General features: G+C 32.7%; 1 protein-coding gene across 2 annotated transcripts in view; it reads left to right on the forward strand.

The window, feature by feature from the left end:
• Window positions 1-11403, forward strand: part of LOC140447782 (juvenile hormone esterase-like) — a 123274-nt gene extending 111871 nt beyond the window's left edge. For both annotated transcript variants that reach the window (XM_072540639.1, XM_072540640.1), the window contains one exon: window positions 11031-11403. In XM_072540639.1, the coding sequence (XP_072396740.1) occupies window positions 11031-11338 (308 nt within the window). In that variant the 3' untranslated portion in view covers window positions 11339-11403. The remainder of the gene's footprint in view (window positions 1-11030) is intronic.
• Window positions 11404-15288: the final 3885 nt, after the last annotated feature.

A 15288-nucleotide genomic window follows, 5' to 3' on the forward strand; every position in this document is an offset into this window, starting at 1 on the left:
TTTATCAATCAATCAACCAGTTGATAACGTTCTACGCCGTCTTCTGATTTCCAGTCTTTATTTATCTCGGTCGTGTCGGCTAGTCTCATTTATCTTGGTACTTCCGGGTTTTCTTCAACTTCCCTCTCCCTTAAGTCTTTATCGATTCCTTCTCTTCAACTTAATCTCGGTCTGTCTTGCTCTCTTCTTGCATGCGGTATCCAGTTCAATATTTTCTTTAGTATTCTGTGTTCATTCATTCTTTGGACGTGTCATCTGATGTCCTCTGTTATATTCTGTTGCTTTTAATACATTTAAGTTTTTTTCTTTCAGTGGCCATACCTTACTTCCATATGTAACTATGATTTGTATAATGCTGTTATAGATTTTGTGTTTGTTTTCTTTGGAAATTGTTTTGTCCCACAGTATACTGTTTAATTGCCTAATGACTTGCCTTCCCTAGTTATTTCTATATTTAATTTCTTTGTCTAATTTGCCATTGTTGGTTATTTGCATGGCTAAATATTTGTATTGAAAATCTCCAGGCCAGGGCCTGGTGATTTTCTATTCTTTAATGCTTGGCATACTCGTGCTAATTCTTTGTTGTTAATCCTATTACTAGAGGAAGCTATTGTATGTACTTGCACTTCTGATTGTGTTTGAGGTGTTTGCAAATATTCTGCTCTTTCTTCCGCCAGTAGATTTGCGAAGTATTCGTCCCATTTACCTAGGCTGATCGGTGAGATAATGTCTTTAGTCTTATCTTGTCGAAGAGATCGAAGTATTTTCCAGCTTTCGGTGTTTCTGCTGCCCCCAAGTAAGTGTTTATTCTGAAGCAGTTTCTTTCCCAGCTTTCATTTTTTTTCTTAGTTATCGCACCATGCACGCTTTTTGGGCTATTCGATATTTGTTTTTACTTTGATCGGTATTTATATTTAAGTGTTTGTGGTATTTATCTCGTTTAATCTTTATTTTTTCTTCGATTTCTTTATCCCACCAATATGGCTTCCTTTATTCTGTTTTTTCATATTTCCTTAGGGCTTCTTCTGCTGCACTTTTGAGACATTGTTTTATGTAATTGAAATGGTGCTCAACACTATCAAATTTTTCTTGTAAGAGCTTTTCATCGAGTCGCTTTTTGTACAGTGCCGTTGTGCTTTTTTGGTTGAGGCTATCCAAATTGTATTTGGTTTCTATTGTTTTGGCTCTTGTTTCTCGTTATGTTTTTCTTTCTTGGCTAGTTGTATGGGCATTATTTAAGCCAATACTAGGTAGTTGTCGCTTCCACATGTGCTTTTCTAAACGCTCTTATGTCTTATATATTGAGTTGCGGATTTTCTCAAACGATCACATAGTCTATAATGGATTTCAAATTTCTTGATTGTTTGACCCAAATGTATTTATGTATTTTTCATCATTAAAAAGAGCCGTTAAGTTTTAACCCTTAAAATTTTTAACAAGTGTCGAGGGGTTAACCCGATGCCTCAACCCCCATCCTGGAGGACCGAAGCTTGGATTTCGGAGTACCGCTCCTCTTTAGAGCTCTTTAATTCTTAATTCCTTTAATTTCATCCCCTAAACGTTGGGTTGCCACCTCCGCCATTGGATCCCCAAGCCGTTGTGGTCTTCAACCGTTACCCTCGTCAAGGAACCCTTGGCAGGTACTAGTTTCCCGGGTCAGAAAACACCTGGAATTTGCGGAAGGCAGTGATCGATTCACTGTCCCTGATAGGACTATCCAGAAAGGAGTTCCTACCCGTTAGCTGAACTAATTTGTTACCACCCTAATAATTTTTCACCACCAAACCACAATTAAGTGGAGCGATTCTGCTGGCTTAAGATGTAAACCAGCAGAATCAAAAAAAAAAAAATAATTGCCAATGGCATATATTTTTATCTATTTGGCACTATTTATTACCAACACGATAATCTTTCACCCTTAAACCTACCCCTAATGGGAGCGATTCCGCTAGCTTAATATTCAAGATAGCAGACTTTAAAAAAAATATATTTATGTTATACCACAGTGTTCTCCTGGGTTTTTACGAACTTATGACCACCCTAGTGATTTTTTACCCCTCAGCTACCACTTGTGGGAAGTCAATAATTGTGTTAGGTTAAAATTTAAGGTGAAAAAATATTCTTTTACAATTTCACTGTCCTGTACTTATAACTAAAATAAAAAAAGTGTTATGTTAAGTTTTTACTAAACTTTGACCACCATGATAATTTTTCACCCCTAAAACAATCTTACTTTCAAACGTACCCGCTAGCTTAATATTCGAACCAGCGGAATTCAAAAAAATATTTTTGAAACACCGCAGTGTTCTGCTAGGTTCTTACGAATTTATGACCAAACTAGTAATTTTTCACCCCTTAACTAACAAATGTAATACCCCCATATCCTGTTAATTTTTGCCTATATCCAACTGACAATAAATATAATATCGACATAAAATTAAAATATGAATATTTTTAAATTTTTGAAACACTGCTAATATAAATTTATTTTACTACGCAAATAATCTAAACTAGCTGTTCTGACCAACCTGTAATTTCCGTCTTATTGAAATATTCTCCAAATCTCCTCAATTTATCTCCTTAAATGTTTTCTAAGTTATATAAATTCTTTAAGCTATAAAACTAATCTAAACAGTATGTTTTGATCAATCTTTAATACCCTTCTTGTTTGAATAATATTAAAATATTTAATACCTAAACTATTTTCCAAATTTTCAGGTACCTAATAAATACAAATCTTTTAATATTTTAACAATAGGTGCGCAATTAGCTAATTAATGTAATAGATGTAATAAAATTATTGCAATTTGAATATTTCAAACTTGGACGCACTGTACACTTTATAGCCCCCCATAAAATTATCAAACCCTCCGAGACATACTAATCACCAGCATCCTTTGGAGACAGGTTAACTCATCACCGACAATAGGTAAACTCATCACCAGCATTTTTGCCCAAAGATTGCCTGTTATCTGTTACACTACTTATTTATGTGATAATCTATTAAATTCAGAAATCGTTTTAACTTTTTAATTTAAAACTGATATATTTATTTATATCGGTTGTTTCCCGGTGAGTGGCCTATTAGAGAGAATTTTTTATTTTTGCATAGTTTCAGAATATCATCTATCAATAGAATTTAGTTGAATTTCCGAAGACGAGTCAATGCATTACATTTGCATTAAATACATTTGGACTTATAATATATTATTCTTTTATATTATCAACCCTTGGCGATTTGAAAATATTTTATGGTCTGTACCTACCACGGGGTGCAGATAGACCAGTGATCAGTTTTTAAATCTCTCTGAGTCTATTTTAAAATCTCTGATTTTATTGCGGTGATGAGTTTGCATTATCTACGAGGGTGTTTATGCTAATTGGTGATGGGTTTACGTGTACCCAATATTGTTTACCTGGTAATTATTCTGTTAAATATAACAATTCCATTTTAATTAATAAAACTCAACTTGATTTCAGTTAGTTTATATTTATAACAGGGACTTACAATTCTATTTTGCTTAGTCACGTACTCATTACACGAATCCGAGTGGATTTTTTTAAAACAGTTACAAGTAAAGTACAGTAAAATTGTAAAAATAGATTTTTTATCACCTTAAATTTTAACCTAGGAGAATTATTGACTTCTGAGAGAGTGTAGTTGAAGGGTTAAAAATTACTAGGGTGGTTATAAATAAGTACAAATCTAGCACAACGCAGTAGTATTTCGTATTTCCGAAACGATCTTTTTTATTCAGCTAGCTTAAATGTGTAGCTAATGGAAGGAAGTGGTGTAGTTGGTTAACATTTAGTAAAAACTTGCCAGATTCTTATTTTTAATAGACTACAGTAAGATTATAAAAAAAAATTTTTGGCCTTAAATTTTGATCTAGCAAAATTATTGACTCCATAAGTGTTAGTTGAGGGGTGAATAAGTACTAGGGTGTTAATAAATTCGTAAAAACCTAGCAGAATACTATTTTTTTAATTCTGCTGGCTCGAATATTCATCTAGCGGGAACGTTTCCAAATAAAATTGGTTTAGGAGTCGAAAATTATCAGGGTGATCAAATTTAGTAAAAACTGAACAAAACACTTTTTTATTTCATAAATAGAGGACAATGAAATTGTAAAAGAATAATTTTTCACCTTAGATTTTAATCTAACATAACTATTGACTTCTCATAAGGGGTAGTTGAGTGGTGAATAATTGCCAGGAAAGTAATAAATTCATAAAACCCAGGAAGAACATTTTGGGTGAAAAGTTATCGGGTTGGTAAAAAATTAGTATCAAATGGGTGAAAAAATATGCCATAGGCAAAAATTTGTTTTTCGTTTTGCTAGCTTGAACCTTAAACTAGCAGAATCGCTCTTAGAAGAAGAGAAGAGAAAGAAAAAATTATGAGGGTAGTAATAAATTAGTGAAAAATAGGTGAACAAATATGGCGTAGGTTAAATTGGATTCCAGTTATGTGTCCCCGCTAGCTTAAGGGTCCCTACATTGTCGTTCCATCGTTTATGTGGTCGTCCTACTGATCGTCTTTCTCTTGGGTGAATTCTTGCCATCGTTACTACTCTGTTTGTTGTGATTCAGCTCATATTATGATCGTTTCATTTTATTCTGCTATTTCTTACCCAGTGCTTAATGTTCTCCACCTTGCATCTACGTCATAATATATCTGTACTTGTAGATTTATCTCATAGTGTTTTCATGTCTGCATCCCTTTTGTCGTATCAGTTTTCCTGGTATTAATTTTCCTAGAAGTTAATAGATAAATACTTAATCCGCTTGACCACGGGAGCGAACTAGGTTATGGTTTTCGGAGCGAACTAGTATGTAATTAACTCTTCATTAGGCGCGCGACCTGCCCGAACTCCGTTAGTCGGGGTAGGTCCAATGGACCTATGATTAACTATTTAATTACTAGCGGATTTTTAAAAATATTTTCCTTATTATTTTATTGTTACAACATAAATAAATGTATTTTATAAGGAAGTATATAATTAAACAGATTTTGAATGCGTAGTATTGTCCATATATGGAGAAAAACAAAACTATTTATGGAATTAATAAAAATATATTTAATAAGTGAAAAAAAGAACATAGATATGTGTATTATATTTATTTACAGATTTAATATATATTTCATTAATATTTATTAAAACATTCGTCGCACCTTTTTTTTGAATGTATACTCAAACATAAAAATTTGTTACACCTTTCACAAGAATATTGAGTCTTGCATTGTTTCTTCGTTTCTTTGTAACAAGCTGCACAGTGTTTTCTTTTACTTCGGTTTGAACTATTTACTGCTCGATCCCTTTCATGTGTCTCTTCTTGTTCTGGTTTATAAGGTTCTAAGGAAGGTTTCAGTTTAGTCGGTAAACTTTGTATTGTTGATCTCTGTAAATGTGGAGTTACTAAACTTTTTACCAAATTTTTCAAAAAGATTCGCCTCGTTAATACATTTTCGTTCAGTTCATACAGTTCCGAGTTAATACATTTAACAAGCGGTAAAATATCACCATACGCCATCTTCTCGTAGCTCGTGCTGTATCATAAGTGGCACATAATTTATCCACAACGTCCACGCCTGATTGTGCTTCATTGTAAAATTGTATTATCTCCGGTTTCTTATCGGTGTCAGACGATACAACTGAACTTGACGTGTGATAACTAGACAACAATACAACTGTCTTGTTTTTTTTTTGGTACATATGATACAAGTGTCTCGTGTTTAGTATAACCAAATAAGCTATCATATTCATTGCGATTTTTGGGCAATGCAAAATCTGCCGGAATTTCTGGTCGATTTTTCCTCACGGTTTCTACGAAGGACAATTTTTGTTTTTCCAGTTTTTTTACAGGGTTCAATCTAGTAAACCAATTATCGGCAGTAATATTCCTGCCTGTGCCGAAAATTGGTTCTGCCAACCTGCATACAATTGGATCTGCAGAATTACTCTGCCTGTAAGGTCCTTCCGGTTGTTGCCCGCAATAAATTTCCATATTATAAGTATAAAAAAGTTTTGCATCACATAAAGAGAATATCTTGATTCCATACTTGCTCGATTTGGATGGTATGTACTGTCTAAATCCACAACGTCCTCGGAATCCTGGCAGCATTTCATCAATTTTTGTGTTTTATCCAAGGCTATAATATGTCTTGCAATTTTCCAAAAAATATCTCTCACTGAAGCTAACTTATCTGTTGCTTGTCTTTGAGGCCGTGAATTTTTTTCATCGAAACGGACACATCTTATAAGAAAACTAAATCTTTTTTCAGACATTGTCATTCTAAAAATATTTATACTAAAGTCATCAGCTGAAAAATAATCTGAAAGGTTTTGGTGACCACCTTTAAAAAGCCCTAACAAATACAGAAGGCCTAGAAATGCCTCCATTTCTATCATATCTGTTTCTCTACAGTCGCTTATACGCGCAAACTTTTCTTTTAAACCATTTATATAAATATTGGTTTTCTCCACCAGTATAGACAATATTCGGTCATCAAAAAATAATCGCCAACAATCCAATTCACTTCTGGCGCCTTTTGCGATTTGGCTTACAACACCTGGCAATTTTACTAAAATATTATGCGGAGGAGTTTGAGTTATTGCCCAGAGCCTCTTCCTCCATTTTGTTTTATCTCGACCTGCAATAATAGCATAATTTATTGTTAACAATTTTTTTTTAATATATTGAGATGAGAAATTGTATTTAGATAAAAAATATACTGCACGATTGTCACAATTTATATGTATTATACAAATTCGAGAGGAATTTCAAAAGAATGAAGTGGCACATGAAACACTGTTTATATAATAACAAAAAATTATTCCCTAACCTGACTTACCATTATAAAAGTTTTCGCTTTCGGCGCCCACCATGTCTTCTGTATCTACGACGTCGATTTCATGATCGGTATCAGAATCCATCGACCTTGTCTCCAGATAATCCTCTGTTGACGATTCATCTGATTCGTCGAAATCTTCTTGGGGTAAAGTATTTGTATCACATTCACCTTCTTCGAAAATAAGACGATTAAGCTCTTCTACGGCTGCCGGATTATCAAGTATGTAAATACGATTACTCATTTTCTCAAAAGTGTCGCCAAATTATGATAAAATACTTTTTTACGTAATTGTCACAAAATAAGTAAGGTCGATTATTCACAAAATACACTATTCAGCGTCAGTAAAAGACAATATAACTCTCATACGCCACAGCAGACGTACCAAATAGCACTGACGTGGTTGAGCGGGCTAGGTCCGGCGGACCTATTCTGTGTAAGGTCGAATTTGTTCGCAAATTTCCGGAAAATCTCGGCGGTTATTGGAATGTTACTTCAGCAGGTAAAAGAAGACTGATCATCATTAGATGTCATTTAGGCTCAATGATATATATTAATTTTATTTTAAATTACAGGCAAAAAACTGGGGCCTAGGTCCACTGGACCTATGCCCGACTAATGAAGGGTTAAGAGCGATTTTTGACCTTTGGAGCGAACTAGTGTGCTCCGTTATTTACTTGATCTTCTACTTCTCTTTCGAGCTTTCCGTAGCTAGATAATGTGATGCCTACATATTTAAACTTCATCACTTGTTCTATCATCTGACCATTTGACATTTCTATCATTTGACAAATAAAATGTGAATTTACATTTAAGTAAATTTGCACTTATAACAATTCGAGGGGAATCTTTGTATGTGGGTATATTTTATAAAAACCCTTAAAAGGGCAACATTAAAAACACGAACGTTTTCGGAACAACTGTTCCATCATCAGGTTAAAATACAGGTTACCATGCCTGAGCCACCAAAATATTTGGGTAAAAACCCTTTAAAATGTATTGTGTTACCAAAGATTGTACATGATGTTAATAATATTATATGATGTATGATTACCAGCTGAAGTCCGTTTGAAGAGGTTTACTCTCCGGACACTGGAACTCATTTAAGCATGGGTGTATGTTACCTAAAATTTAATTAAAATATTAAACATCATATAATATTATCAACATCATGTACAATCTTTGGTAACACAATACATTTTAAAGGGTTTTTACCCAAATATTTTGGTGGCTCAGGCATGGTAACCTGTATTTTAACCTGATGATGGAACAGTTGTTCCGAAAACGTTCGTGTTTTTAATGTTGCCCTTTTAAGGGTTTTTATAAAATATACCCACATACAAAGATTAACCTCTTTTTGTGATACGTGGTATACAGCCAGCTGCAGGAATTATTTTCCTTGTGGAATTTATATATTACAATTATTTAATAACAATTCATTTTGCCTTGTTTGTGGAAATTAATATGTACACTTTTTTGACAGTTGTATTAAATTGGTGAAGCATACTGTGTTTATCCTCGTCACTTTAAGAAAGTAGTATTGTGTCCTCTGCATAGCAGATTATTTTAAGTTGTTGTTCTTCCATTTGGTATCTTTTTTTACTTCCATAATAAGATTGAACAATAGAGGACTCAGCAAATCTCCCTGTGTTATTCCATTGCCAGCCTTTTGGAAGAGTCAGTTAGTTCTTTTTCTACTTTTACTTTTATTGTGTTGTTTTGGTCGATATTTTCAATAGTCTTCATTATTCCTAGAGATATTTCTCTATCGTACAAAAAGTGGATAACGTCCTTTATTTTGACCCACTCAAATGTCTTCTTAAGGTCCACAAAACAGGTATGCCAATTTGTTTTATTCTAATGACATCTCTTGCACCTGCATCATTATAAAAATAGCGTCGGTTCATAATCTTCCTGACGTAAAACCTTGTTGTTTTTTGCTAGTATTAAAATTTTATTTAGTTTATTTATTATTACTTAGATTTTTAATTTAAGTGTTATGTTTAAAAAATGAATTCGTCTCTAGTTCTTAGGGTCTAATTTGTCTCCCTTTTTGAAGATAATTGATCTCCATCTCTGGTCTATATTTCGTGTTATTAAATATATATTGAGTTCTTCTTCACTAATCCGTTCTCAATGTATGATTCTTGTTACATAATCTCATCTCGGTATTAAATGTTTTTCTATCTATCTCTTCTTTTATATTTTATTTAAGTAGATGAAGTATTAGTGAGTTTTTTATTAATTTCACATCAGAGTACCTTTTCCTATAGTATTTATTTGTTTATAACGCCATAACAGGCTAAATGAATAAGAATAGGGTCTTGGAATCTTGTGTGTCCTACAGATAAGAGTGTGGAGTTAATAGATGCGCTTAAGAGAAGGAAAGTACAAATTGTTTGCATTTAAGAGACTAAGTGGAAAGGACAAAGGGTGAAAGAACTAGGTGAAGTGATAGGTCAGTAAAATTTGTACTTCACAAGGAAGTATTGAATGTTGTGTATGTTTGCTCCGCAAACAGGACTGAATTTTATTAGTGGAGAAAGTCGTAATAGAAGGTGATTTTAAGTTACATATAGGCCAATTCAAGATAGGATATAAAACAATACATGGAGGAACAAGCTTTGGAACTAGAAATAAAGCTGGAGATAATATATACTTGAATTAGTCACAGTCTTGGATGCGGCGATTGTTAACACATTCTTTCAAAAGAGAGAAACTCAATTTATTATGTACAAAAGAAGAGAAAATAACTCCCAAATAGATTATTTGGAATGTAGGGATCGGTCTTACCGAGTCCAGAGATGGAAGCCCCAAAAAAACAGAATAAGAGGAAGGCCCCGTAAAAGATGGATAGACGACGTAGAGAGGAATCTTAAAACCATGAACATCAGGCGAAGGAAAGTATCCGACAGGGCAGAATGGAAGAACATTGTTAAGTAGGCCAAGACTCGCAAAGAATTGTAGCGCCATTAGAAGAAGAAGAAGAAGAAGAAGAAGAAGGATCGGTCTTACATAGTAATGGGAAAATAGATGGAGATGCATGCAGTAGACTTAGGGTTGGATGTATGAAGTGAAATAAGCGAGTAATTTTTCTGAAGGAAAAGCTGAAGGAAAAATTCTATAAAACAGCCTTAAGATCAGCTAAGCAAACAAAATAGGATAAAATTAATAATAAGTATACAAAGTATAGAGATGTCACCAATCGATGCCAAAATGAGGAAGCATACGTTAAGATGTCATGTTCAATGTCGAGATTTTAGTCACCCATTATTTAGAATTGCTGATCCTCTAATTCATGAGGCGAAGACGAGAGAGTAGAGAAAGACGAAAGAAAACCTAGGGAACGCGCTTAGGTAGGACATATCGGTAAAGTGAATTGATATTTTAATGTAGTTGATATCCCCAAAATAAAAATTAATGGAGAAATGTAATAATGTAATAGAAAAGTTTCACTTTGTACTTTTTTTATGATAAGTATAGAATAAGTAAAATTACTATCTGAAACATTGGGTAACTCTATGGCGAGTGAAACGCAGAGCAAATCCGAGATAGCAACTTTTCAGATATCATCTATTTTTAATGCTAAATATATTTTCTATAATCTTGAAATTAACACAGAAATTGCATCCAGTTTCTTAAAGATTTTAGACGCATTATTATAAATTATATTTTTTATTCTTATCAGTTGCTTAAAATTCATCTGAACATACTGGAGCTAATGTGGAGGGATATTCATGTTGGTTAGATTTTAGTAGATCAAAATTTCCTACAGAACTTAATTTTTCTTTCCATACTATCGATTTTAGTCACACATTAAAAGAGACATCAAATCAAAGTTGTTTTAATCTTTGTTGTGTACCAAAGCTGTCTGATAATAGGTTGTTGTATTTTGATCTTCATGCTTTCGTTATTAATTGCCATATGTCTAGAATTTTCTAGACATTCTACTAATTTTATTGATTTATTTTAGTTTATCGAATAATATACTTTCTTTAGATTTGTTTCAAATCCATAAATACTAAATATCATCATCATCAGCCTTCTGTTTTTCTCACACTGTGTGTGCTCTAGCAGCCTTAAGAATTACCAAATCGGTATCAGGTTAATATAACATATTTTCGACTTTTCTTAAGATGTAAACTTAGCATAATTAATATATTTTCTTTATCTCTAGGAGTAAGCCATATTGACGATCTTGGATACATATTTAAAAACGCAGCTTTCCCTTCACCAAAGAACGGTACCATCGAGGAGATTTCTCTAAGAAGATTTATAAAACTGTGGACCAACTTTGCAAAATATGGAAATCCCACACCAAAAGAAAGTGATGTTGGACTTATATGGAAACCATTGGAACCCAAGCAGGATTATCTTTTTGATATAGATAGAAAACTTTCTTTATTGACGGAAATAGAACCCGAGAGAATGAAGTTATGGCGTGAGATCTATCAGTTAAATCCTTTAACAAAAAATTTGTTGTAAATTTAGTTGTTTTTGCTTTACTATTAATTTTGAAGTTTAATAAAATATTTGTTCCGTTGTCAGTATATTAGTTTGCGGTATTATTGTTTCTTACCAAATACCCTTCGCTAGAGTTGTCCTTTTAAACTTTTTACTAAATAAATATATTTATGTTATACATAAGCAAATATGCCTTATGCAAATATACTCAGTAATTTTAATATCCGCTTAAGCCTTGATCACATAAAGCGAGTTCACTCGCTATTTGCTGGCTTGCTAGTAAACTAGCCGTGTGTCATCACGGTTGCTAATAGACTATCAGCGAGTATCTGGCTCTTATTTGGTCTCAGTTTCTACAAAATATCGACGGATATAGTTAGCATTTATGTGATTATTTTAGGTCATAATATCAAAAAATAGAAAAAAATAGAAAGCAGAAATTGGCACAGATAAGTGTGAATAGAAAGATGTGATAAGTATGGTGCATCGAGAAGTTTACTGAAATAGTTTAAGGAGAAAGATTTTTGGGTTTACCAAAATATTCTCAGATTAATTTGTACCCATTTTAATAATTTTTAATAATTTACTGGAGATGGTATATGGAATGCTTAAAAATGATGGTACGAAAATGAGAATGGAAATTTCAGTAGCTACAAAACTGGAAATTACATTTCGTTACCTAGCAACTGGTAATTCTTTCAAGTCTCTAGAATACCTTTTTCAATGCTTTAAGTAGACAAGTTTTTGTCTGAAGTGCTGACGGCGATTTCTCGCGACCTGCAACCATTCATTAAGGTAAGTGAAAATTAATTTACTACGAACTACCAACAGTTTTTTTTATAAAAATACATTTGATAAAAGTTACAATATCTATATAAAATTACAACATACTTGGACCAAACGCATTATTTATTACCTATTTTAAAACATCGTCGTCGTCGTTTGACGAGACAGCATGCGAAGCAAATGACTGGTTAGAAGATGGTGAAAATGTATCGACTTGTAGTTTTAAATACGCCATAATATGCTCCAAGTAGATAGCTTAGACCGAATATTACAGTTCTAAATTTTCTGTTGTAGCAAGATGGCTTATCGTTGTGGAAGCTATCGTAGTTTAGAATCAACAAACTTTTCGGACTGATCAGAGGGATTCTCCTCAGCTGCATTTAGCGCAATTTTGTCCAATTGGTGAATCGCGTTTGATATTTTAGAAGGTGATTTTTCGAATGATGTTGGTTTTTCTATCCTTTTCATTGGCGTCGCTAGTAATCTCATCTTTGCAGGCGATTTATTCTTCAAGCGTTCCTCTTGGCAGTTATTGTTGTCGAACTTAGTTTAATACTCTCTTCTGGCACTTTTCTTGACTATTTTATGACAGAGCCTAGAAATTTTTTTCTACTGATTTAAAATATTACTTCAATTCAATAATAATTTTATTGTTTGGGAGTACCCAAAACAATTGCTAACTGAAAAAAAAAATTAAAAAAAATTCTTTCAGTTGCGTGGGAATTTTACAATATGTTTTGGAGCTAGCGACGGGAAACATTAGACATTAAAGTGAATATATTTTGATGGATTCGATCGTTACTTGATAAAAATTCATTTTATGTAACAATAAAACACTGAAAACTTTGTTTTCAAAGACGACGTACTGGTATGTTTCACAGGAACTAACAGGCAACTCGACCAATTTTTATCGTATATTAATTCACTTCATAGTCATATTAAATTTACAATAGAAACAGAACAAAATCAAGCCATAATTTTTTTAGATTTAAAAGTTAGAAGACTTAAAAACAAACATGACTTCTCCATATTTCATAAACCTACTCATACTGACACGACTATACACAATTCATCATCCCATCCCACACAACATAAACTGGCAGCATATTATAGTATGTTATATAGATTAACAGAAATTCCGATGTCAAAATACAACTTTGAGACAGAATTAAATATCATTAAGCAAATAGCAGTAAATAATGGATACAACGAACAAACAATTAATACAATTTTAAATCAAAAACTGCACAAGAAAGCCCTGAAATTAGTATTTCCACCACCAGAGAAAAACCCAGTACCTTCTGCTCGATTACATATACAGGCAAAATATCAACAAAAATAGCCAAACACATAAAAATGAAGGAATAACACCAGCTTTCAGAACAAACAACAACTTAGGCAAATATATTAAAAACAACAAGAGCTAAAATAAAAAGCACTTACACAGTGGTGTATACAAACTTAAATGTGGCGACTGCCCAAAAACTTATATCGGTCAAACTGGTAGAAATTTTAATAAACTTACAGCATAACAAAAAAGGGCTTTCAATAATAAAAAAACAGATTTTACATACGCACTTCACCTTCTAGATCATAATCATTGTTTTAATGACGAATTTCAAATTCTTCACATTCAAAATAAAGGCCTTAAGCTATCTTTGTTAGAATCTATGAAAATTAGCAAATTAAGAAACATATATAATTCTGAATGACCAACTTGAGACAAACAGTTCTCTCCTCCTCAACCTATTTCATTAAAGACTATAAAGTGTAAACGCATGCCAAAAATAGACCATTTAAAAAAGGCACTCTGCCGAAACAGCTGTAGTGATAAGTTTTTATAATAAATTTTGTGGAAGTTTTAAAAACAAAGTTTTCAGTGTTTTATTGAATATATTTTCCTACCAAATTTGATTTTCTGTTTCTTGTAGTTAAAACCTCTGCCAAACATTTGCTTAATTGAACCATGTTAGCTTTGGCGAATAAACGACCTCGATAAAATGCGCAATATTGTTTATGTTCAACTTTATTTTTTAACAATAGAACGACCAGAAAAGTTTGGCAAATTAAAGACAAAAACAAGAAGTGATTTCAACTCGCTAGCTAGTTGGGTACTGAGCGAGTCGGATGTTTCGTGTGTCATCGTTACTATCTCACTAGCTGACTCGCCAACTCGTCCGCTAGCGTATAGTACACTTGCTTAATGTAATCCACCCTTTAGGCAATAAGATAGTCCTAGACATAATAGACGAAGGATAAACATAAATATTTATAACAAATGGCAAAAGTACTTATGTTCAATATGATTCAATACACTGCGTGATAATAACACCTATTTTAATGTAACAGCTGAATATAAATATACATTTGCAAACACTAGAGATAAGCAGTCAATAATTGATTACATTTTGACTAATAGAAATAAAAGAAGATGAAAAAATCTCGGTTATGAAAAAAATTCAAAACACGTAAAAGAAGCTGCTAGCGAAGAAGTTGATAAAAAAATTGTAAATAACATCAGCAAAACAGGATATAAAAAATTCTATAAAAAAACATTGGAAAAAGTCCAGGACAGAGAAAGGTAGAAAGTTTAGAGTAAAAATTTGACGATACTACTAATAATACTACTAATAGTTAAGAAGCGGGATAAGACAACATGTCCCAGTTATAAAGCCCGTAAGAAAGCAATATTTGTACTTAGACGAATAACTGGGTACAATAAACTTAAAAAAAAGGTAAATTAAAAATCATATGTTGAACACATCGTCCATAGCTTACTACATTTCGAATAGTTAAACAGTTAATAAAAAACGATAAATTCTCTGTTTTAACGCAATGTTGAATAATTTACCATCCAATATAGAATTTTGTCTATTCAGTCTGATCTGACAGAGTAAGACTTAAAGAGGTAATCCATCTTTTGTAGAATAAAGAAATCCCCCTGGATTTTAAAATAACAATTATTGATAACATCTATCAAAAAAATGGAAGTCAGAATGGATGGACAACTTACGGAACCTATAGATTTAGCAATGGGATAAAACAGGGTATTAACTACGCCATATGCTATTCAATCATGGATAAAGTCACAAAAAACGTCAATAAAGAAAGATGATACATAATGGAGAACAATTAAACTTAAATTGTCTGTTACGCAGACGATGCAAATTTGATAGCTTTAAAGA

This window comes from Diabrotica undecimpunctata, chromosome 8 (genome assembly GCF_040954645.1).
Source record: "Diabrotica undecimpunctata isolate CICGRU chromosome 8, icDiaUnde3, whole genome shotgun sequence".
In the NCBI taxonomy this organism is placed as follows: Eukaryota; Metazoa; Arthropoda; class Insecta; order Coleoptera; family Chrysomelidae; genus Diabrotica; species Diabrotica undecimpunctata.